This window comes from Mercenaria mercenaria, chromosome 15, assembly GCF_021730395.1.
Source record: "Mercenaria mercenaria strain notata chromosome 15, MADL_Memer_1, whole genome shotgun sequence".
In the NCBI taxonomy this organism is placed as follows: domain Eukaryota; kingdom Metazoa; phylum Mollusca; class Bivalvia; order Venerida; family Veneridae; genus Mercenaria; species Mercenaria mercenaria.
Window position 1 is genome coordinate 53,858,415 of NC_069375.1, and position 25,978 is coordinate 53,884,392.

The following is a 25,978-nucleotide window of genomic DNA, read 5'->3' on the forward strand; positions in this document are numbered from 1 at the left end:
GTTACATGACATCACTAATAACCTAAAATGAATGATTATGTATTGACTTTATTTCAGTCAAGTATACAGATGGTTAACAATGTTGGTGTTTCATGATGTATGTTGGTAGGACATGTCTGCTGTATTTTACCATCATATCTCTAGGTTAGTACATTATCCATGTTATACTGAGACTATTATGAGGGTGGGGAAGCATGCTCCCTAACAAATAAGCTTTAGTTCGCTTTTATTTCAAGCTATGTGCCAGAATTATATTTTATCGTGCTAGGCAAGCAATGATTCCACGGGCATTTCATCAATTTCATCTTCAGAGAAACAGTTTCATCTTCATACTAACTCCATTCATGACCAACAAAGCTATATTAAAGTTTTTGTTGTTATTTATCAGAAATGATCTTTTTGTAAAACTAAACCCAGAGAGATATATCATTCTTTTGACTCTATAAGTTACTGCAGTGGCAAATCCTGAAAAAAAAAAAGAAATAGATGCATTGTTAAATTTCATGCATTGTATTATCTTGCTGTCACATTGTGTTCTAGTGCTGTCACAATGTGTTATAGTGTTGTCACATTGTGTTAGAGTACTCTCACATTGTTTTGTCATACTGTTACATTGTGTTATCGTACTGTCACATTGTGTTGTCATACTGTTACATTGTGTTGTCATAGTGTCACCCTCACCTCTACAGTACGATGGCCCTAATGGAACACCATGATGAAGTGAGAGATCAGTGACATATTTTTTTCAGGTTTTTCCTACAATTTTAGTGAGTAATGTGTGAACTAACACAAAATATAAACATTTGCTGGTTTAGAACAAGCACTGCAGAGTATTTTGCTGTTAAAGTACAACCACACAAAACATATATATTAACAAATTTGTGACACATACTACTCACACAATTGGATAGAGTTTTGCAATCTTGGCAAAATGTTTTCTGTGTTACTGGGGTATGGATCGTTTAAAAGTTAAAATGTATTGTAATGAAACTTTATACAATGACCACCATGAAGGGAAAATATGCCTTGCATTTATTTATAAAATCATTAGAGGCATTTGCAGAAATTATGAACCCTTTGGTCTAAAACAAAATTATAAGTGCGTAAAACTAATAATGAAAAAAAGTGCAAAACACGTTTCTTAACTGTGTGTACATGAGGAAATTTAGTTGATCCTTTAAATGACCCTGAACCCAAAAATTATTCCTTAAATACCCCATGTGACAGTTGCAGTTTATCACCGGGTTGCCATTTATTCATGGTACAATTTACATTTCCGTATGCAAGATCCAAGGTTTAATTTGTGTTATCTATATAAATGATATTAGTCATATTACGTTAAGACTCGAGCTTTTCAAACATGTAGGTCTACCACAATAACCTTTGCTGCTTAATTGGCAGTCAAAGATAATTTTTATCCCGTGACCATCCACTGAGATTACACATACCTCATACATAAATAGCGAATGTTAACATTTATTATTGTATTCAATGAAATAAATTTCCTTCAGGATTGTATAATTTTACTCTGTGCACTTGTAGTCAAATGTTTGAAAATACAGGGCCAGTTGATAAAATGTCTTCCAGTATGTATTAGTTTAAGTGACAGATTTACGTTTTGTATGTTTTAGAATTGTCATGTATGTATGCTGCGGAGGGTAGTTGTGAGGTGGATCCTTGCCAGAATTTTGCTACCTGTATCCATGACAACAACACATTTACCTGTGTCTGTCCTCCTCAGTAAGTCTCAGGCTTTCTTATATTGACCAGCAACTATTAGCTCCAATTTTCACAGGGTTTTAACAAGATGTACCCACTGTTTGACACTGAATATTTTAATTTTAAGCAGAAAAATACCAAAAGGAAGTGAAAACTAGCATTATGACCTTTTTATATAAAAAACATTACAGAACATTGATTTTTGTTGTCATTTAAAGGCACTTCTGATAGTTACAATTGTGCATCTTTGTGCTCCTAGAATCTTGTCATTATTATACTTAGGTACATGTAAATCCCAGCTGCTTTAAATAGTTCAGCCATCTGCTGAAAGAGAAAAAGACTGATGAAAACTCAGAATTAAAAAGAATTTTCTATTGACCATTTGTTTAGTTTCCTGTCCAAATTACAGGGCAGGGTGCAATTACATTAAGACATGAGGTGATATTTGCTTCTTTCTTTAAGAGTTATAAGGTAAATAACAAGTACAACTTCAAACAAACTAGAAGATGCTTTTGCAGAAAAGTGCATGTCTCACTCAAAGCAGCATAGTATTAGGTAAGATTACTACTAATAGTAGCAGGAGTGAAAATCAAAGAGACACCGATGAGTTGGCTTAGTGACTGGAATGCAATAGGGATAATCTACTCAGAATGTTCAATCATCCCATTAAGTTTCAATGTTCTAGGTCAAATGGTTCTCAAGATATGGATTGGAAACAATTTGCCATGTTCTGGACTCTGTGACCTTGACCTCTGTTGGAGTGACTCCAAAATCAAAAGGAGTCATCTAGATCTACTCTGCATGTCCAGTCATCCTGTGACGTTTCAACATTTTTGGTCAAGTGGTTATCAAGATATTGATCCGAAACAGTTTTCCATGTTCAGGCCCCTGTGACCTTAACCTTTGATGGAGTGACCCCAAAAACAGTAGGGGTTATCTACTCCATAAGCCCTATCACCCTATTGTTCTTCAGTTATTGATTGGAAATGAAATGTGACTGACAGACGGACAGAAGGACTGACTCATGGATGTACAGGGCAAAACAATATGTCTTCCCCAAATTAGGGGAGACATAATTATGTCTGAAATTTAACAGTTTATTGCTTGCCTTCTGCGGCATGTAGAAAAATGCTCATTTGGCTGCCTGCATACAGCATTATGCAGAGGTCTTTGCCAAGAAGTTATGTACCCAGTTGAGTCAGATTAGTGATTCAGGGCCATCATCATCATGGCCGTCTTCTTTCTTTTTTTCAAGTGGATTTTCTTCTTTCTCAAAATTTTCCTCTGCAACTATTTAATTGATGATATTTGACACTTAAATGAAGTTTTATTATTCAAAAAAGTTATAGGAAAATCTGTCTATTAGAAAGAAACTACCAGATGTGCCTTGAAAAACTTGACAACATTTTTAGGGCTGTTTCAGTATGGCTTGCTATATAAATGATATGCAGTGTATTTAATGGTTTGTAAAGGCATTTTAGTTCTGATTAATTTCTTCAATAAAAACACTGTGAATGACACATTTGTTTTTAAATGTTAGTTTTAAATTAATGTTGCTGGCAATATTTTAGATATACAGGTCAGTTCTGTGAAGTGTTAAAAGATGCATGTGATCCTAACCCCTGTAACAATGGTGGTACCTGTGTTGAGGAGGCTGATGGGTTTCAGTGCCTCTGTACTGAGCATGCCCTGGGACCGAGGTGTGAAGCTGTGAGGAGATACTGCCTTAATGACAATCCATGCAAGAACAATGCTGTCTGTGAAGATATACATAATGGTAACTGTTTTGCTCAATTTTTAGCTTTAATATACAAAGTATGGAGAGCTGTCCAACTCGACCCAGCATCAACGTCGGCATCCTTCCACGTCCGCACTTTGGTTAAAGTTTTGATGCGCTTTCACTTTATCTCTGTAATTACTTGATGGATTTGTTTAAACTTAAAATAGTTATTCCTCATCATCACCCACACTATGTGGCACAAGGGCCATAACTCTCATATTAATATTTCATGAATTATCCCCCCTTTTTACGTAGAATTTCAGGTTATAGTTTTGATGAACTTTCACTCTACCTCAGTTATTACTAAATGGATTTGATTCAAACTTGAAATAGTTGTTCCACCTTATCACCCATGTCATATGACACAAGGTCCATAAATCTGGTACCAATATTTCATGAATTATGCCCCCTTTCACTTAGAATTTCAGGTTAAAGTTTTCATGCATTTTCACTCTTATCTCAGTTATTACTAAATGGATTCAATTCAAACTTGAAATAGTTATTCAACATCATCACTCACATCATATGACACAACGGCCATAACTCTTGCACCAGTATTTCATGAATTATCCCATCTTTTTACTTAGAATTTCAGGTTAAAGTTTTAATGCACTTTCACTCTATCTCAGTTTTTATGCCCCCAAAGGGAGGCATATTAGTTTTCAACTGTCCGTCAGTTCGTTAGTTAGTTCATTCATTCGTCACAACGTTAACTTTTTGCATGAAGGCACTTTACTCGTGAACCACTGCACCCAGGACCTTCAAACTTCACATGCTCATAGTACTTATTGAGTACACAATCCCTACTAACTTTGGGGTCACAAGGTCAAAGGTCAAGGTGCTGCGGGGGCATTTGTCACCATTAGTGACAGCGCTTGTTACTATATGGATTTCATTCAGACTTAAAATAGTTGGTCCACCTTATCAGTCACATCATATGACTCAAGATCAATAACTTTGGTACCAATAATTCATGAATTAAGCCCGCCTTTTACTTAGAATTTCAGGTTAAAATTTTGATGGACTTTCACTCTATCTTAGTTACTAAATGGATTTGATTCAAACTTAAAATAGTTATTCAGCATCATTACTCACATCATATGACACAAGGGCCATAACTCTTGCACCAATATTTCATGAATTATCTCCCCTTTTTACTTAGAGTGAAAGTATTTCAGTTTCAAGTTTTGATGCACTTTCACTCTATCTCAGTTATTACTAAATGGATTTGATTCAAACTTGAAATTGTTCTTCTACATCATCACCCACATTATATGACACAAGGAGCAAAAATCACTCTTGCACCAATATTTCATGAATTATCCCCCTTTTTGCTTAGAATTATACTTATTTAATGTTCTTTTTCACCCTTATTACTTAATACTTTTGATTTTTGACAGACTCAAGCTGTTGTCCAATATCTTCATTCTTATTGTAGTCATTAAACACTCTAGTGACAGCTCCAGCTTCCTCAGATGTGCCCAGTTTCACTATCCAGCATCGAAATAGTCCCTGTCTCCTGTGACAGCTCTTGTTATATATACCCTATGTCAAAGACCCCTGAGACATATAGTGTTTGAACTCTATGTCTGTTCATCCCCTTGCAAAAAAAAAAATCCAGGATTTCCAGCTCGAATATTTGTTAAGAATTCTACAAAAGAATTCAGTGTTTTCCCATTCAGAAGAGATTATATTCTTTTATTATATTATATTGCAAAGAAATCCAAAAAATGGTTTGGTGTCATATGTTGGAATGATAAAAAAAATTGGATATTTTTCTCCAAATAATGACCCTTATACTGACAAAATTGGTATTTCTTGGTTATGGTTTTGTATTTGTCCAGCTTCCTTAACTACTTTAAGAGCTATAGCTATGAAAAGTTTAGATTTGTTTATCATCACTGTAGGTGAATAAAAATATCAAGAATGATAACTCTTGTGTTGCATATTGCCTCTTGTCATGCTCTTGTCAGATAAGTTTTAGCAACCAGCAGGCAGTGCTAATGTTAAAATGATGTATAACCTAGGTGCATAATAGCAACAATAACTGTTCACCAAACCATAGAAAGAACAATTATTCAACATCCTTAATCATTTCAAGTATTAGAACTAGAATATTTATACTTTCAGGTGGATATGAATGTTATTGTAGTCCAGGTTACTATGGGAACTATTGTGAGAAGGAGATAGATGAATGTAGGTCCTCCCCTTGCATGGATACTGCAACTTGCCAAGATGAAGTGAATGGATACATCTGTCGTTGTCCACTTGGTATGTAAAGCTCAAACTTCTTGCCATTACAACCCTGGACTATCAGAGCAGTTTGCTACTGGCAACGTTGTTTGCACAGCTCCATCTTTGCCAATACAAACTTGAGTATGCAGAGCTGCTTGCCACATATGTAAAGCTCCAATTTTGCCATTATGTCTCCTGATCTAATCATTTCAAAGTTGCTTGTATGAAAAAATAAATAAACTCCCTCCCCCCATCCTCTCCCTCCTTACCATTTCAAAGTTGCTTGTTGTTTTGTAAACCCCATGCTCTTCCTCTGAACCATTTCAAACCTGAATCTACAGAGTTGCTTGTCATTAACAGTCTGGTATGTAAACTCTCCCCTGTCCCTCCTTACCATTTCAGAGTTGCTTGTAATTGACAGTATTGTGTGTAAATACCCCACCTTCTCTCTCCTAACCATTTCATAGTTGCTTGTCATTGACAGACTGGTGTGTAATCCCCCCATCCTCTCCCTCCTAGCCATTTCAAAGTTGCTTGTCAGTGACAGTCTGGTATGTAAACTCCCCCCTCCCATCCTCTCCCTCCTTACCATTTCAAAGTTGCTTGTCGTTTTGTAAACCCCCCATGCTCTCCCTCCTAATTATTTCAAACCCGAATCTACAGAGTTGCTTGTCTTTGACAATCTGGTATGTAACCCCCCACCCCAATCCTCTCCCTCCTAGCCATTTCAAAGTTGCTTGTCATTGACAGTCTGGTATGTAAACTCCCCCCTCCCATCCTCTCCTTACCATTTCAAAGTTGCTTGTCGTTTTGTAAACCCCCCATGCTCTCCCTCCGAACCATTTCAAACCTGAATCTACAGAGTTGCTTGTCATTGACAGTCTGGTATGTAACCCCCTACCCCAATCCTCTCCCTCCTAACCATTTCAAAGTTGCTTGTCATTGACAGTCTGGTATGAAAAGCTCCCCCCTCCCATCCTCTCCCTCCTTACCATTTCATAGTTGCTTGTCATTTTGTAAACCCCATGCTCTCCCTCCTTTTTTTCAAACCTGAATCTACAGAGTTGCTTGTCATTGACAGTCTGGCATGTAAACTCTTCCCATCCTCTCCCTCCTTACCATTTCAAAGTTGCTTGTCATTGACAGTCTGGTGTGTAAACCCCCATCCTCTCCATCCTTACCATTTCAAACCTGAATCTACAGAGTTGCTTGTCATTGACAGCCTGGTGTGTAAACCCCCCATCCTGTCCCTCCTAACCATTTCAAAGTTGCTTGTCATTGACAGTCTGGTGTGTAAACCGCCCCCCCCCCCCCCCCCCCCCCCTCCACCAACCCGCCCGCTTAGCTCAGTAGGTAGAGCGTTGGTCTATGGATCGCAGGGTCTTGAGTTCGATCCTCGAGGAGGGGCGTGTGTTCTCCGTGACTATTTGATAAACGACATTGTGTCTGAATTCATTAGTCCTCCACCTCTGATTCATGTGGGGAAGTTGGCAGTTACTTGCGGAGAACAGGTTTGTACTGGTACAGAATCCAGGAACACTGGTTAGGTTAACTGCCCGCCGTTACATAACTGAAATACTGTTGAAAAAACGGCGTTAAGCCCAAAACAAACAAACCATCCTCATTTCAAACCTGAATCTACAGAGTTGCTTGTCATAGACAGTCTGGTGTGTAAAGCTCCCTCCTTACCTCTCAATTATGAATCTCCAGAGTTGCTTGTTTAATAATATCTGTCATATGTGTTTACGAATCGGATAGAAATATATGTCCCTAGGGCACCTGCTCATTGGGCGGTAATGAGGCTTGCCGAAAGTGCTCCCCTTACAGAAGAAAAAGGCCTGCTGCGTACTCTTGCTGTGTACATACAGCGTATATGATGCGTACATGATGTGTACTGAAATCAAGGGCTTTAAATAGTACGCAGGATATACACCGCACATACACCGATAGCACGTTTGTAGTACACTTTTGACATGCAAATGAGCTCTGCCGCGTACTACTTGCTGCGTACATGCTGTGGACTACATAGTTCACAGGATGTACGCTGGAGGAATTTAGTATGCGGGAAATAGTACACAGCATATACGCGGCACATACACTTTTCACATGCAAATTAGCCTGCGGTGTACTACCCCTGTGGCGTACATGCTGTGTACTCCTGCGGCGTACATGTTGCGTGCTCCTGCAGCGTACATGCTGCGTACTCAGGCGGCGTACATGCTGTGTACTCCTGGCCCGAGTCCTGCGGCGTACATGCTGTGTACTCCTGCTGCATACATGCTGTGTACTCTTGTGGCGAAACTGCTGTGATAATGTAAATTCCTTACCCCACCAACTTTCGTATGCAAATGCTGATCATTTGGACAGAAAAAAAAACGAAAAAAGATAAGTGACATGCATCAATAAGTATTTACCCTTACCAAAATAATGTAGATTGATGTTATCAAATAAATTAGTATGCTTTTCTTCATCCACTTTTCAATGAAATAAATCAATTTTTGTAGCATGTAATTTGGTAAACATTTGAAGAAAATGGCGTAACTGCATCAAGGGGAAACAACTTTAATGCAACTAAATATAAGTGTTATGATTTATTATAGCAATGTGTGTGTAGTATGTATTTATTTTGATTAAAATCCATCTGAGAACAATCTAGGACTGGAATTATATATTTTGATTTTTTCCAATGGGGTGAGCGCAATTAGCCAAAAACGTTCTGAAAATATATGAGCGGCAAATCCGATGAACAACTTTTTAATTTGGTGAGGCCTTAATGAGTTAACATAATGAGCATTAAAGCCTTTATAAAACATGATAGAATGGTGTTTTGCTTAAGAGTATTCAAATAACAGTGAGAGCTATTAATTCTTCTCATTCAGGCACTGTTGAGGCATTATCTTGGTAATTATTTCATGTATTACAAAATGTAATGCAACAAAGTTCAAATAAGGCTTTTCAATTATCCAAGTTAGAAAGCTCCAGGATTAATTCAAAATGAAAAAGAATATATTTTTACACTGCATGCAAGGTGCAGCTCAGAAATCACTAAGATGTAAGCTTCAAAAATGAACATTGCGAATAGTTTGGCAAATTTTCATTGTTCAGAATACCGGTGATCTGAACTATTCTATGCTGTTAAGATAAAAGTTACTCGGAAATCAAGTTCTTGCTTCCAAAAAAAAAAAAAAATGAACAAATCCTTCCTGCATGAAGTGTACTTCAGACTTTTACCTAAAAAAATTCAAAGTATAAACACCAAAAGAAAATGAAGAAGTCCCTCACGCGTATATGAAGTTTACTTCAGACTTTAACTTATTAAAAAAAAAACTTAAGTACAAATGCCAAAAGATACTGTACAAGTCTTTCCCGCATATATGAAGTGTACTGCACAATTTTCAAAGTATCTGCGGTGTACATGCAGTGTACTATTTTCTTGTACAAGTCCCTCCTGCGTACATGCAGTGTACTCCTTAAATTTTCAGAGTCTGTGCTGCGTACTTGAAGTGTACTAGTGACCTCCTGCGTACATGCTGTGTACTCGTCGAAATAGTACGCGGCATGCAGTGTATGTAAAATGTACTCCTCTGGCGTACTACTGTGTTCGCGGCATATACACAGCAAATACGCAGCATGTATGCCACAGAGGCTTGCTTCTGTAAGGGTCAAGTTGAGTTATTGTGACCGGTCATTGTCCGGCGTGCGACGTGCATCGTCGGTCAACATTTGCCTTGTTAACACTCTAGAGGCCACATTTGTGACCCAATCTTTATGAAACTTGGTTAGAATGTTTGTCTTGATGATCTCTAGGTCAAGTTTGTTACTGGGTCATGTGGGGTCAAAAACTAGATCAGTAGGCTTGATCAAAGGAAAATCTTGTTAACACTCTAGAGTCCACAGTTTAAGTTGGAAATTCATGAGAATTTGTCGGAATGTTTGTCTTGATGACTTCTAGGTCAAATTTGAATCTGGGTCATGTGGGATCAAAAACTAGGTCACCCGGTCTAATCAAAGGAAAAGCTTGTTAACTCTATGGAGGCCAGAGTTGTAACCCAATCTTTATGAAACTTGGTCAGAATGTTTGTATAGATGATCTCTAGGTCAAGTTTGAAACTGGGTCATGTAAGATCAAAAACTAGGTCAGTAGGCCAGATCAACTCTGGTGAGCGATATAGGGCCATCATGGCCCACTTGTTTAATTACAGTCATCTTTTCTTGTCATCCTCAGATAGTACCAGCAGATTTCAATTTGCAATATGCATACAAAATCATGCCTGAGAAGTGCATTCTATAATTAAAAAAAAAGTTTCTTATATCAGAAATGCACATGCGATTGTCAGAAAATATGAAATTATGTTTCTTAGGTTAGTAATTTTATAGCCAGAAAAAAATACCCCTATTTGTCTGTAAATTAACAAACATGTGTTATTGATTGATTAAAAAAAACCCTTGGTCACAATAACAATATGAAATCACATATTACACGTTATGTAATTCTGAAATGAACACAAGGAACTATTTCTTCATGCCATATTTTCTACATAATAGTCTGTTTGATATTGATAACATTTACCACCTGATACAGTGATACAAAATTTTCAACAAATGACAACTTTAGATTTTGGCCAAAATTTTAATAGGTTTAGGTCTTGTTTTCAAAAGAACAAAATAAGAATACAGTTCAGCCTTTGCTTATGTATGGTCTGTTTCAGGTATGAAATCCTCTCTTTATTATTTGAAATTAAACATTACCCCATATAATTAAACTTGGAAACATAATTATTTAAATAAATTGTAAAAACAAAACACAAAGTGAGGGTCAACAGTTATAGAAACAAGCTTACTTTTGGAGGTTTTTAGGATTTTGCCCAGATTGTTTTGTAAAGAATGCAACATTAGTGGGTGGTTACATGTTAGCAAAACAAGAAAATCCTGTCTGAAGATCTTTCATTTAGGTTAAGGTCAATCTGACTAAAGTACTTGATCTTCTAAACGAAGATCTGAGAACGACCCATTCACATTCGTCTTCTGTATATTTTGGATTTCCAGTATTGCTATTTCTATATTATCCAATCAGACGACTTGTTCGAATGTCAAAGACTAAGAAAAATGTGCAGTCATTCTAGGGCTCGAACCCGGGACCCCTCGCTTACAAAGGCGAGTAGCAAGTGGCCTACCGACCACCTACCAGCTATCTGGTACATTACGACATAAGAATTGTAAATATCAAAAGTCAAGGCTACAGGTAGATTTGCAAGATGTTGTAAGTTAGGTTCTGATTGGCTAGCGAACGGGTCGTCTGAACGAGGCCATGAATAGGTCGTTCTCAGATCCTAAGCGTAGCGTAATAGGAGATGTACTTTAGTCAGATTGGGTTAAGGTAAATATACAAAGTACTAAGAAAAGCAGAATGACTGTTTCTCTTGATTACTGAGGTAGATGTCACTTGATTATTGAAGGTAGATCAGGTATACACTGTGAGGTAGATGTCACTTGATTATTGAAGGTAGATCAGGTATACACTGTGAGGTAGATGTCACTTGATTATTGAAGGTAGATCAGGTATACACTGTGAGGTAGGTGTCACTTCATTATTGAAGGTAGATCAGGTATACACTGTGAGGTAGATGTCACTTGATTATTGAAGGTAGATCAGGTATACACTGTGAGGTAGGTGTCACTTCATTATTGAAGGTAGATCAGGTATACACTGTGAGGTAGATGTCACTTCATTATTGAAGGTAGATCAGGCAGGTATACACTGTGAGGTAGATGTCACTTCATTATTGAAGGTAGATCAGGTATACACTGTGAGGTAGATGTCACTTCATTATTGAAGGTAGATCAGGTATACACTGTGAGGTAGATGTCATTTCATTATTGAAGGTAGATCAGGTATACACTGTGAGGTAGATGTCACTTCATTATTGAAGGTAGATCAGGTATACACTGTGAGGTAGATGTCACTTCATTATTGAAGGTAGATCAGGTATACACTGTGAGGTAGATGTCACTTCATTATTGAAGGTAGATCAGGTATACACTGTGAGGTAGATGTCACTTGATTATTGAAGGTAGATCAGATATACACTGTGAGGTAGATGTCACTTGATTATTGAAGGTAGATCAGGTATACATTGTGAGGTAGATGTCACTGATGACTGTCTCTCTTGATTATTGAAGGTAGATCAGATATACACTGTGAGGTAGATGTAACTTGATTATTGAAGGTAGATCAGGTATACATTGTGAGGTAGATGTCACTGATGACTGTCTCTCTTGATTATTGAAGGTAGATCAGGTATACACTGTGAGGTAGATGTCACTGATGACTGTCTCTCTTGATTATTGAAGGTAAATCAGGTATACACTGTGAGGTAGATGTCACTGATGGCTGTGTCTCCGAGCCTTGTATGAATGGCGGTACTTGTGTAGACATAGGAGATAATGGACAGTACAGCTGTACATGTGTTCCTGGCTTTGAAGGTGTCAACTGTCAAACAAACATTGATGACTGTGCAATGATCCAGTGTGGACCAAATCAGATATGTAAAGATCTTGTCAGTGGATATAGGTAGGTTCTATATAACTTTATTTTTTATCATGGGCACAGAATGTCACTTGATATAAAATTGTCTTAGAATTGTAGTATGCAATCCTTACATAATCAGTGCCAAGGTCTTGTAGAAAGTCCTGTGTCTCCTGTGTCAAGTCAAATAACTTCATTAAAAGCTTGGATGTCATACCAAAAAGAACTTGGGGTCAACTATTTTGAAATGTTATTGACCAAATTTCAATTACATGTACATCAATATAGATATACCAAAATGGACACCAAGACACCATGCCTTTTACATGAACACTGTACTGAAGTTCTTTATTGACAAATATTTGCAATTACTACCAGTATATGTTATAGAAATGGAAAAAAAACACATTTATTTTCGTATAAACAACAATTTTGAAATGATATCAAGAATAGCATGTGCGATTTTATGCCTTCCTAAAAGAACCTGAATAAATTGGTTTGTTTGGAAAAAATCTTTCAAAATCAGAAACAGGAATTTCAAAAAGAACATAACTTATTTTCTGACAGTAAAGAACAAAAAAATAAGAATTTACCATATTATTCTGTTGTATGATATGCAAATTAGCATGTTTTTGTGCATGCGTGTCTGGTAATTAACATATACTATACTTTCAACAACAAAAAATGTCCAAGATATATTATTCCCCCTCTATCATAGCATGTGACTGATCCCTGTGTGCTGAACACGATTGATTCTACCTTTGCCACCAGCGTAGATCATGTTCAGCCTGCACATCCGTGCAGTCTGATCATGATCTGCACTGTTTGCCATTCTGTCAGTATCTTTTTGCAAATCACCCCTTTTAATGATTAATGGTACTGTCCAAATTGGAAAATGGACAAGTTCATTATAGAAATTAAGCATGGTAAGGGTTAAAGTATATTACTAAATTGAGAATGAGAAATCAGAGCAGAATGAAGGAGATGTTCATCATTATATTGTCAAAGTATTGGTAATGAGTTTCATTATTTCTGTGAATGTTCAACTTAAAATATTAAAAGAAAAAAATTCATGAAACCACAATATATAAGGAGCCCTGATATAATTTCATTTGTAAAAATAAGTACAACCAATTTAATAATCTTGTTGAATATAGAAATCTATGTACTATGTTCAGTAAGGAAATCCTTCATATATTTGAGTGAATGTTATTGATATAGTGTTAAATGAAAGCTGTATAATTTAAGTACTTTTTGTCAGGCATTATTTTCAATAATATGAATAGTACTTTTTGGTTATTTTCTATTGCAAGGAACAACTCCTTTTTGACGATGTTAAATATATATTTATATATCCTTGCTGATATTACATGTCATTATTGTATTTGTCTTATGTTATCATATGTAACGGTATCACAAGTTGAAATTTATTAAGAATTGAAAAACAGTTAAGTTTACTGAATTAATGAAGTTCTGAATGATTATGAAGATGCCAAGTAATTAAAAAGAAACTGATGTTTAATTGTCAGTTACACCCCTTCATTGCTTACAATAAAAAAAAAATCACCTAATTACAAGTTTCATTCAATAAATCAGGGAAAGGAATCTGAATACAATTAATTACAATAACTGTGAGTTTCAGTTACCCTAGGTCTGATACCAACACACATATTTTCCTTCACACTTTGTTCATTTAAACTTTCACTAACCAAGTCCTTATTTAAGTAGCAAAAAATACTAATGTATAGAAATTAGACAGACCTTAAAATAAATATCTTTGCTATAAAATCATCTTTTATTATACTTGCTGAAATTTTTTACAATATCTCAGTCTCTGTTTGAGATGGGACTAGAGAAAACAGTTTTTTATTGAAAATATCAGTGTCAGATCCAAGGAACATATAAACATTATTACAGATCACTTGATCTCAGCAGACTTAGTAAGTCTATGTAGGAAATTGCCTGGTTTCTAAATCAAATTTTGTAAGAAATTTGTCCCATTGATATATACTCTAATGAAAATGTGTCCTGTATTTTTAGATGTGAGTGTACAGCAGGTAGGACTGGAGAATCTTGTGAAGTTGTTACTGATGCATGTGTTAGTAACCCATGCCAGAATTCTGGGACATGTATGCATGACACAGATAGATACTTATGTAATTGTCCTCAGGTAGGTTTGATTGTGTTAGTTACCCATGCCAGAATTCTATGTATTATATATGTATTCAAGGCACAAATGGATACTTAATGTAATTTAGTGTTTATGATACACATATTATTTACTTTACTGTCCTCAGGTTTATGTCCCTTGGATGTTCAAAATGACCATTTTTACTGATATCTTTGTCATAGTTTATGAGCTTAACAGAGCTTGACCAGTTTACTTTTCTGCTCTTAGAAATACTTTACCTTTGTGTTGAGCTCTTGTTAATTTTGTATCATATATTTCAGGGTTATGCAGGTATAAATTGTGAGATACAGATAGACCTCTGTTATCCCAATCCCTGTCATCACCAGGCTACCTGTGTAACAAACCATTCACTGGTCACAGGGTACGTTTGTAACTGTAGTGAGTATTTCCTCGGTGAGAGGTGTGAAGGCAAGGTTACTAGCTGTCAGTCACTGCCCTGTCAACATGGAGGAAGTTGTATAGAGAACATCAATACACCCGGATATACATGCCAGTGTACCAGTGGATATACTGGTTCCCAGTGTGAGACTAGTGTAGATAGTTGCCTGTTTACTGGCTGTAACAATGGCGGAACATGCACATCTTCTGCCACAGGTTAGATATTATAATCAAAGGACTGAAAGTACTGCAGGATCGATTGTCTCTGAACAACACAGATTGTACAAGATTTTGACAATTAGCATTTATTCTTTATCAACTGACATTTAACATTAGGAATTCAGCATTAATTATATGGCATAAAGCATTTTGTATGAAGCATTAAGCATAAAATAGTAACTGTAATTTTGCATTAAGTTATTGGCATTTAACATTAACTATTCGGCATTTGGCATTTGATTGCGCACCGGCCTTCCATAGATTCCCTATAGATATAGCTTTCTCCGCATGTAAAAATACAACTGTTTAATACATACTCCTCGTCAATGATTTCTCGAAATATATAATTTATTAGCCTCTGATCAGTTATCCGTAAGCTATACTCTGTGTACATATAAATTAAATACTGCAAGTTAGGTAAGACAGAGCCCTTTGCAATATTTTGCGTGACCGATAAAACCATAACCCGCCATCATTATTAGTAATTGCATTCATGAAGTAACTTCTGACCATTTAACTGAACTTGATGCTTTTAAGCATTTAGAAACAAATTATTGTTTGATTTACTAATACGTAATATATTTTTCAAAAATAAAATGAAATAAAACAACGTTTCTACACAGATTTCCAAAATGAAGGTACCCTTACAGAAGAAAAAGGCCTGCTGCGTGCTCTTGCTGTGTACATACAGCGTATATGATGCGTACATGATGTGTACTGAAATCAAGGGCTTTAAATAGTACGCAGGATATACACCGCACATACACTGATAGTACGTTTGTAGTACACTTTTGACATGCAAATGAGCTCTGCCACATACTACTTGCTGCGTACATGCTGTGGACTACATAGTACACAGGATGTACGCTGGAGGAATTTAGTATGCGGGAAATAGTACGCAGCATGTACGCGGCACATACACTTTTCACATGCAAATGAACCTGCGGTGTACTACCCCTGCGGCGTACATGCTGTGTACTCTGCAGCGTACATGCTGTGTACTCCTGCGGCGTACATTCTGTGTACTCCTGTGGCGTACATGCTGTGTACTCCTGCTGCATACATGCTGTATACTTTTGTGGCGAAACTGCTGTGATAATGTAAATTTCTTACCCCACCAACTTTCGTATGCAAATGCTGATCATTTGGACAGAAAAAAAAAACGAAAAAAGATAAGTGACATGCATCAATAAGTATTTACCCTTACCAAAATAATGTAGATTGATGTTATCAAATAAATTAGTATGCTTTTCTTCATCCACTTTTCAATGAAATAAATCAATTTTTGTAGCATGTAATTTGGTAAACATTTGAAGAAAATGGCGTAACTGCATCAAGGGGAAACAACTTTAATGCAACTAAATATAAGTGTTCTGATTTATTATAGACGATGTGTGCGTAGTATGTATTTATTTTGATTAAAATCCATCTGAGAACAATCTAGGACTGGAATTATATAAGCATTTATACACTTTTACGTCTGTAAAAAGTTGCGCACCAAAAAATTTTGGATTGATTTTTTTCCAATGGGGCGAGCGCAATTAGCCAAAAACGTTCTGAAAATATACGAGCGGCAAATCCGATGAACAATTTTTTAATTTGGTGAGGCCTTAATGAGTTAACATAATGAGCATTAAAGCCTTTATAAAACATGATAGAATGGTGTTTTGCTTAAGAGTATTCAAATAACAGTGAAAGCTATTAATTCTTCTCATTCGGGCGCTGTTGAGGCATTATCTTGGTAATTATTTCATGTATTACAAAATGTAATGCAACGAAGTTCAAATAAGGCTTTTCAGTTATGCAAGTTAGAAAGCTCCAGGATTAATTCAAAATGAAAAAGAATATATTTTTACACTGCATGCAAGGTGCAGCTCGGAAATCACTAAGATGTAAGCTTCGCAAATGAACATTGCAAATAGTTTGGCAAATTTTCACTGTTCAGAATACCGGTAATCTGAACTATTCTATGCTATTAAGATAAAAGTTACTCGGAAATCAAGTTCTTGCTTCCAAAAAAAAAAAATGTACAAATCCTTCCTGCATGAAGTGTACTTCAGACTTTTACCTAAAAAAATTCAAAGTATAAACACCAAAAGAAAATGAACAAGTCCCTCCCGCATATATGAAGTTTACTTCAGACTTTAACTTATAAAAAAAAAACTAAGTATAAATGCCAAAAGAAATTGTACAAGTCTTTCCTGCATATATGAAGTGTACTGCACAAATTTCAAAGTATCTGCGGTGTACATGCAGTGTACTATTTTCTTGTACAAGTCCCTCCTGCGTACATGCAGTGTACTCCTTAAATTTTCAGAGTCTGTGCTGCGTACTTGAAGTGTACTAGTGACCTCCTGCGTACATGCTGTGTACTCATCGAAATAGTATGCGGCATGTACGCGGCATGCGGTGTATGTAAAATGTACTCCTCTGGCGTACTACTATGTTCACGGCATATACACAGCAAATACGCAGCATGTACGCCACAGAGGCTTGCTTCTGTAAGGGTATGTAAAGCCAGCGGATGATATAGTCCCTAAAATAATTTCTGTTCCGTTTTGAAACGTTTCAACACTTTGTAAAAGTGTTATCTAATCCAGTCCATATCTGAAATATCGTAAAATAATATCAGACCATTATATTTTTGCTCACTGGTTTTAAGTCGGACCGATATCATGTCTAGGTCCAATACAAATCAGGTCCGTCACTCGTAATACTCCGTCTTTTACGCAGTTCACTGTTATTGACAAAAGAAAATCATCAACGTTGAAATCGGCATGCCCGTTGCATTTCTTACGACATCTGCCCAATACTTGACCTTTGTTTTTTTTATGTGTTTAACACATATGAATGGTTAGGTACTGACTGAGGGGATTTTTGATCATATGTTACACACATATAGCGCCTACCCGCCAATATTCCGACTGCTGTCTATTTGATATAGGCATGAAAACTGAGTGACACATCTATAAATTAGGCACGGAGAATAATCAAAAGTAAAGTGTAACTTGCTGTTCAAAGTGAACCTTTGATTTAAAAATAACGTGTAATGTTCCTAGTGCCATCATTTCATTACTGTATCAACATTTTGATGAAATAGGCCTACATGTACAGTTGTATTTAAACGCTACTAACAAAATGAATTATCAAGAAAAAACAAAACAAAACATCTATAAAATCGAACGTTATATTACTCATTTACAAATATTTACAACTCAAAAGTATGTATTTACAACTTTCTCGTGTCTAGCGGTGCTATGCTACTATAATCGTAAATGTATTAGCCAGAATCCAAAATACCGGTAGTCGTGGATATGTTAGCCAATAAATCTATTTATATCTTTGGCATTTGTTCGGTGACCTAGTTTTCGCGCATTAATATGTTAACTGCAGTCAGAAAACAATTACAGAAATGAATATTACACTGATTGAAAAATACATTAAAATTTTGACGTTCGACAGCTGAAAATACCGTCGTGGCAAAATAATGTTATTTTGATGCTTAAATAAATGTACGGTATGGAACTACTTGTTTGTACCTATGGCACTACTTTTGTTCGGTCTGCAGTAAGGAAATTTCCTCATTGTTAACATTGGATCGATCCAAAAACAGCCTTATACAAAAATTTGCCAGTTCTGTCAGGTTTAATGGGGGTTATGCCACATTTGTCTGGCTTTACGCACAATTTGTTGCCTCTGTTGATTGTTTTAATTAATGGATCAGTGAGTCAAAGTGACCTGATCTATATCTCGATATCAAAGTTAAAACAGAGCAATTATTTCCTTTTATTGAGATCGATACGAGAATTAATTGACATGGGAAAAATGATATTGAAGGAGGACATAGACTGTGGTTGATATCACTTACCACAGTTCTTTAAGTCTTGATGTGGACCAAACCTAAGAAAGTGTCCTTGCTCTTTGACTCATAAAAATTTCAGCACATAATTGACAATTATAGGACATATTTTATACTAGACTGTTGAAGACATAGCAGCAACGAAATATATAAAAAAATACTTCTAATAAGTGTTCATTAAATTTTTATGCTGCAACTATATTGATTAAAGTTTGAGCATTGATACATATATTGATTTTTTTATCAATGTCCATTCTATTCAACCTGAATGGAGATGATCAGCATTTAACAGTTTTCAAGTAAAATTAGCCAGCAGTTTCGAAAACACTGATATTGCACAATTGCTCAAAATAAGTGCAGACAACTTCAGAATTGTTTTTTTTTTTTTAGTAAAGATCTGATATCATAGAAAGAAACTTTCAAACTGCTGTTATGATTTCTGCACTTGTGCAATTTCTGCGAAAACACATTAAGTGTCTATGAAAACACTCCTGTTTAAATAAACATGACAAAATCTGTAATCATATGGATATTCAGTGTTTGATATTTTTAACTGATATTGCCAGGTCATGAGTGTACATGTTTACCTGGTTGGACAGGTAAGGAGTGTAATACAGATATTGACGAGTGTAACATATCACCCTGTTACAATGGTGGTGTATGTATCAATATACAAGGCTCCTATATCTGTATGTGTGGTAACTACTGGACTGGGATGAACTGTGAGCATGATGTGACAGAATGTAGCACAATGTCATGTTTGAACAATGGAACCTGTGTAGAGGTAGACGGTGGACAATCATACTGTCAGTGCAGTGAAGGTATAGTCACATTCAGTAGCTATATGAACAATAGAACAGGGGTCTGTGGCCGAGTGGTTAAGGTCTCTGACTTCAAATTACTTGCACCTCATGGATGTGGGTTCAAGCCTCACTTGGGTCTTAGAATTCTTCATGTGAGGAAGCCATCAAGCTGGATTATGGAATGTTACTGATCATAATGAAATAAAGCATGGAGGGGGCAAAGCCAGGAGGGGGCACCACAAAAAGCTGGAAGTTGCTATAAGGCCTATATCTGTGCAGGTGTGATGTTAAACCCAACAAAAAAATGTGTAGAGATAGATTTTAGACCTTCATACTGTCAGTGCATTGATGGTATAGTCGCATTGTATCGACCTATATAGAGATAAATGGCGGACCTTCATATTGGCTGTAGAGTAAATGTTGACTAACATTAAGTAGTTGGGAGAAAAAATAGAACCTGTTTAGAGATGCCTCACAAGATAGTAGTAATATCTATAATGTCTCAGTGTATAACTGATGTTACATTCATATAGGTCTTTAAAATATCAAATATTCCTTTCTGGTGTATATAGTCTTTTAGTCCTAGAAATGCATGTCTTGAATGTTTTCATAAATTCAATTCTTTTCACCAGTACAGTAGTTAAAATGATACTTTCTTGTTCGTAATATTTAAGTAATAATAGTCCATTGGAAACATGTATTTACTAATTTTCTATGTGTAGGAACAACAGGTGTGTATTGTGAGACAGTACTTGATGGCTGTGAAGCAGACCTTTGTCACAATGGTGCACTTTGTGTTTATTACGAAGGAAATTACACATGTCAGTGTCAACCAGGATTTCAAGGTACTTTCCGCCATTACATGTGATATAAGCTGAGATTGATCTGTTCTCCATGACTAGCCTAGCCAAGTTCTTGTTCTATACTTACACTTCTGTACAAGCTTTATTCCCTTAAGAATATCTACATCGGCTTCCTGAAAAAAGATGCAGTGTCTGAGGCTGCTGACTTTGAATCATTTGCCTTCACCTTTAGGGTCAAGCCCTGCTTTGGTTTACATGTGAGGAAGCCATCCAGCTGGCTTGCAGGAGGTCTGTGGTTCTACCCAAGTGTCTCCTGCATGAAACAATGACTGGAGGGGTCCCTGGAGGTCTTGGTCAAGACTAGACAGAAAACTTGATTTAGAGCCTGAATGTACGTTGGTGTGTTACAACCACAGCAGACAAATCTTGAAGAAAGTATTCATTAGAAAGCTTTGAAATATAACCAAAGTTTATTTTAAGCCAAGGTTTTAGTTTTCAGTTAAATGCAGTTGTCTGTCAGAAATATTTAATGAAAGCTCATTTGAACCTGTCCTATAGATTGACAAAAACAGGGTTAGTATAAAAATTATAAATAAAACTGCTGTACTGTATAGGGGAGATAATTTCTAAGTATGTTAAGATCAATTTTAGGCTTAGGTTTGGATAAAGAACCATTGATTGGTTGTCACTGCTGACAAAATGGTTTACACGCTATCATAAATGGTGACTTTTTTGAAGAGGGTATGTGTTATGGTGGCTTACGCATAGCCTACATGTTCAAAGCCAATCTCTGACAGCTGCGTCAGGGACTGGACTGGACTCTTTGGCCCAGTGGTTAGAGCATTAGACTAGCATCTGAGCGACCAGGGTTCTAATCCTGCCATAGGCAGTTGGGATGTTTTGTCATAAAGTGCTATTATCTTTGATTTATTACACCCAAAAGTCAGGATGGGGGCACGTCTGGGATACAGACTTTATCAGGTGCGGAAAATGGCACTTTCTATGCCAGAATGGTTTACACAGCATCATAAATGATGACCTCTTTAAAGAGAGGAATTTTTATGGTCACTTACGCATAGCCTAAGTTTTAAAGCCAATCTCTGACAACTGCGTAAGGCGTCAACTCTGGCTCATTGGTTTAAGATTATTGGACTAGCACCCGAGCAACCTGGGTTCTAATCCCACCACATGCAGTTGGGATGTTTCGTCTTAATATGCTATGCTCTTTGATTTATTACGGCTAAAAGTTGTAAGAAAATACCGTAATGCTGGATTTATGCAAGATATGCATCACATTCTGAAATTGTAGTGAATAATTTGGTTAAGTTTTGTCTGAGGATGCACTTAGAGCTGTTAAAACTCAGGATCAATACAGAACAAGCCCTAAATTTTATGCAAGATGGTAATATATCTCTTTAGAATTTTGAATCCAGTATTTGTAAAAACATTTAAGACATCATGTTATTTAAGACAAAAAGCATGATCATGACATATTTTTGGAGACCTTTTTTAAGGTATATTTTATCAATTAGACCACTTTGTTATTTGAAAAAAATATTAGCCTGTTGTTAGATATGTTTACCAACTTTATTTAGTTTTATTTATTACATGTTTCAGGAACGTTTTGTGAAGAAAACATCAATGACTGTGAACCAGATCCATGTATAAATGGAGGTACCTGTCAAGATGGAAATAATGACTATACATGTCACTGTACGGAGGGATATATAGGTGTGTACATAAATAATCTTCATGTCACTGTACTGAGGGATATATAGATGTGTAAATAAATAAACTACATGTCACTGTACGGAGGGATGTATAGGTGTGTATATAAATAATCTACGTGTCACTGTACGGAGGGATATATAGGTGTGTACATAAATAATCTACGTGTCACTGTACGGAGGGATATATAGGTGTGTACATAAATAATCTACATGTCACTGTACTGAGGGATATATAGGTGTGTAAATAAATAATCTACATATCACTGTACTGAGGGATATATAGGTGTGTACATAAATAGTCTACGTGTCACTGTACTGAGGGATATATAGGTGTGTACATAAATAGTCTACGTGTCACTGTACTGAGGGATATATAGGTGTGTACATAAATAGTCTACGTGTCACTGTACTGAGGGATATATAGGTGTGTACATAAATAGTCTACGTGTCACTGTACTGAGGGATATATAGGTGTGTACATAAATAGTCTACGTGTCACTGTACTGAGGGATATATAGGTGTGTACATAAATAATCTACGTGTCACTGTACTGAGGGATATATAGGTGTGTACATAAATAATCTACATGTCACTGTACTGAAGGATATATAGGTGTGTACATAAATAATCTACGTGTCACTGTACTGAGGGATATATAGATGTGTAAATAAATAATCTACGTGTCACTGTACTGAGGGATATATAGGTGTGTACATAAATAATCTAAGTGTCACTGTACTGAGGGATATATAGGTGTGTACATAAATAATCTACGTGTCACTGTACTGAGGGATATATAGGTGTGTACATAAATAATCTACGTGTCACTGTACTGAGGGATATATAGATGTGTACATAAATAATCTACGTGTCACTGTACGGAGGGATATATAGGTGTGTACATAAATAATCTACGTGTCACTGTACTGAGGGATATATAGGTGTGTACATAAATAGTCTACGTGTCACTGTACTGAGGGATATATAGGTGTGTACATAAATAATCTACATGTCACTGTACTGAGGGATATATAGGTGTGTACAGAAATAATCTACGTGTCACTGTACTGAGGGATATATAGGTGTGTACAGAAATAATCTACATGTCACTGTACTGAGGGATATATAGGTGTGTACATAAATAATCTGCATGTCACTGTACTGAGGGATATATAGGTGTATACATAAATAATCTACATGTCACTGTACTGAGGGATATATTGGTGTGTACATAAATAATATGTGTACAATAATCTGACTTGGCACAAGTATCTCATTATTTTGACTTGAAATGTACAGTATTCATAATTAACTAATTCCATTGCACAAATTGGTTTCCATTGCTAAAAACAAGACAAAAATAACTCAAATTACAGAACAGCTTGATGGATGTTCCTCAAACTTTGTATGTAGTATCCTCCAATCAGCCTCTCTCAGGTTTGTCCAGTTGTTTGTTCCTCACAATGGTCAGCTTATTTAGAGTAGAAATTTAGGGCAAACTTGATCCTGTTGTCCACTTATAGACAGAATTTCTTAGAACATGGCCTGTCATATAGTATCAAGCAACTCAATTTACAGTAGTATCAGTGATGTAAGTTCAATTTGAAACTGATTGTTCTGACACTTTTTGATGGGTGATACTGTATATATAGATAGATGACTAAAGAAAATGTTTTATTTTTAGGGAAAAACTGCAGTGAAGATATTGAGGAATGTAGAAGCTCCCCCTGCCTAAATGCTGGTACATGTAGTGAACCAACTGTTGGTGTGTACCATTGTGACTGTATACCAGGTGTCTATGGCAACCATTGTGAGATTGTTACCATAGCAACATTTAATGGTTCATCTTCAGTCAAGCTTGCACCACTGTCCAGTTTCTTGATTAACACTACAGAAAGTATATCTGAAGAAGACAAGCAAAGTGAACTGTCTGCTTTGACGGAAGTTACTATTTCATTCTGGTTTTCTACAAGCGTATACCATGGGACTATTCTTTCAGTTGCTGATGTAAGTGAAGTCTGATATATCATTACATTTGAAGATCTAGAGAACTATTTATTCAGTAGTAGATAATACAGCATCATTACATTTTGAAAGAGCAAGAAATCTTGTCATTCAGGTGTAGGTTGTACACATCATTACAGTTGGGGATCTAGAAAACTGTGTCATTCTGTAGTAGGTAATGCACAATATTACATTTTGGGGATCTAGAGAACTGTATCATCCAGTTTTAGGTAGTAAACATCAATACAGTTGGACAGCTAGAGAGCTGTCATATTTATTATTACTACTGAATGGATTTTAAGCAAACTTGGTCTGTTGTATCCTTATAAAGTTAAGTCCTAGTTTGAATAAATCCGCTTGGTCTTTTTAAGTGTCTGCCAGAGCTTTAAGTAGAGAAAGCTTACACAACTTCTTCTCATGAAACACTTGCTTGATTTTCACCAAACTTGATCTGTAGCAAGAAGAATCTATGGTCCTCTGTGAGTTTTGTTCATTATACAAATGGTTCCACTTGACCCATTTTAGAGACTGTAAGAACTGAAAATGGGAAATCCTTTAATTGTCTTCTCATGAACCACTTGATGGATCTGTACCAAAGTTGGTCTGTAGCATCCTTCTCTGAACCTCTCTCAGGTTGGTTAAAATGGTTCTGCTTGACCTCTTTAAGAGGCTGTAAGAGCTAGAAATAGAAAAACTTTCAAATATCTGCTTCTCAGGATGGGTCATTATCAAACTTTGTATGTTGCATCCTTGCATGGATTTCTCTTCAGTTTGTTTACTGGTACTGATGATAAACCCGAACAGAAAATGAGGTTTTTTACCTGTAACTTTTTTTTTCTGCAAATTGAAATCAATGGTCGGTATCAAAATAAAGCTTAACCTTTGCTGAAAACTTTACATAATTCAAATTTATATTTAGTAAGCAAACTACACGAAGTGAGGGCCTGAAAGGGGTATGTAAAAAGGGGACTTTATGAACGTTGACTGATGATAAATTCGAACCCTTTGTCATTTACAAAATTTTCTTGGTATTATTATATTGAAACTGTCCCCAAAAAGCTGCAACAGTCATTCCTGATCAAGTAATGAAAAGTGACCCAATGTTGGGCCTACATGTGGAGACAGTGAGCATGTGCAAAAAAACACCCTCTTCCCCAGCAATTTTGGATAATTTTTTTTATACAAATTTATGTAAGTCATTTATTTATACAGAATATTTACCAATTTTGTTTTTGTTTACACCAGTTGGTGTTGTAAGTGGAAAATATTAGATGGTGTGTTCAATTTTTAGCTCACCTGAGCAATGCTCAGGTGAGTTTTTCTGATCGCTCGATGTCCGGCGTCCGGCGTCTGTCGTCTGTCTGTCTGTCGTCCGTCAACATTTAGCTTGTGTATGCGATAGAGGCTGTATTTTTCAACTGATCTTCATGAATTTTGGTCGGAATGATTACCGTGATGAAATCTAGGCCGAGTTCGAAAATGGGTCATCTGGGGTCAAAAACTAGGTCACTAGGTCAAATCAAGGAAAAACCTTGTGTATGCAATAGAGGCTGTATTTTTCAATTGATCTTCATGAAATTTTGTCAGAATGATTACCTCGATGAAATCTAGGCCAAGTTCGAAAATGGGTCACCCGGGGTCAAAAACTAGGTCACTAGGTCAAATCAAGGAAAAACCTTGTGTATGCAATAGAGGCTGTATTTTTCAATTGATCTTCATGAAATTTTGTCA

General features: G+C 36.2%; 1 protein-coding gene across 2 annotated transcripts in view; it reads left to right on the plus strand.

The window, feature by feature from the left end:
- The window catches only part of LOC123554847 (protein crumbs homolog 1-like), a 60,816-nt gene that overhangs the window by 6,170 nt on the left and 28,668 nt on the right, over positions 1 to 25,978 (plus strand). For both annotated transcript variants that reach the window (XM_053525285.1, XM_053525284.1), the window contains exons 2-12: positions 58 to 144; positions 1,632 to 1,740; positions 3,291 to 3,496; positions 5,630 to 5,770; positions 12,086 to 12,305; positions 14,301 to 14,430; positions 14,712 to 15,045; positions 19,474 to 19,728; positions 20,433 to 20,555; positions 22,131 to 22,244; positions 23,928 to 24,250. In XM_053525285.1, coding sequence (XP_053381260.1) covers positions 93 to 144; positions 1,632 to 1,740; positions 3,291 to 3,496; positions 5,630 to 5,770; positions 12,086 to 12,305; positions 14,301 to 14,430; positions 14,712 to 15,045; positions 19,474 to 19,728; positions 20,433 to 20,555; positions 22,131 to 22,244; positions 23,928 to 24,250 — 2,007 coding nt within the window. In that variant the 5' untranslated portion in view covers positions 58 to 92. The remainder of the gene's footprint in view (positions 1 to 57; positions 145 to 1,631; positions 1,741 to 3,290; positions 3,497 to 5,629; positions 5,771 to 12,085; positions 12,306 to 14,300; positions 14,431 to 14,711; positions 15,046 to 19,473; positions 19,729 to 20,432; positions 20,556 to 22,130; positions 22,245 to 23,927; positions 24,251 to 25,978) is intronic.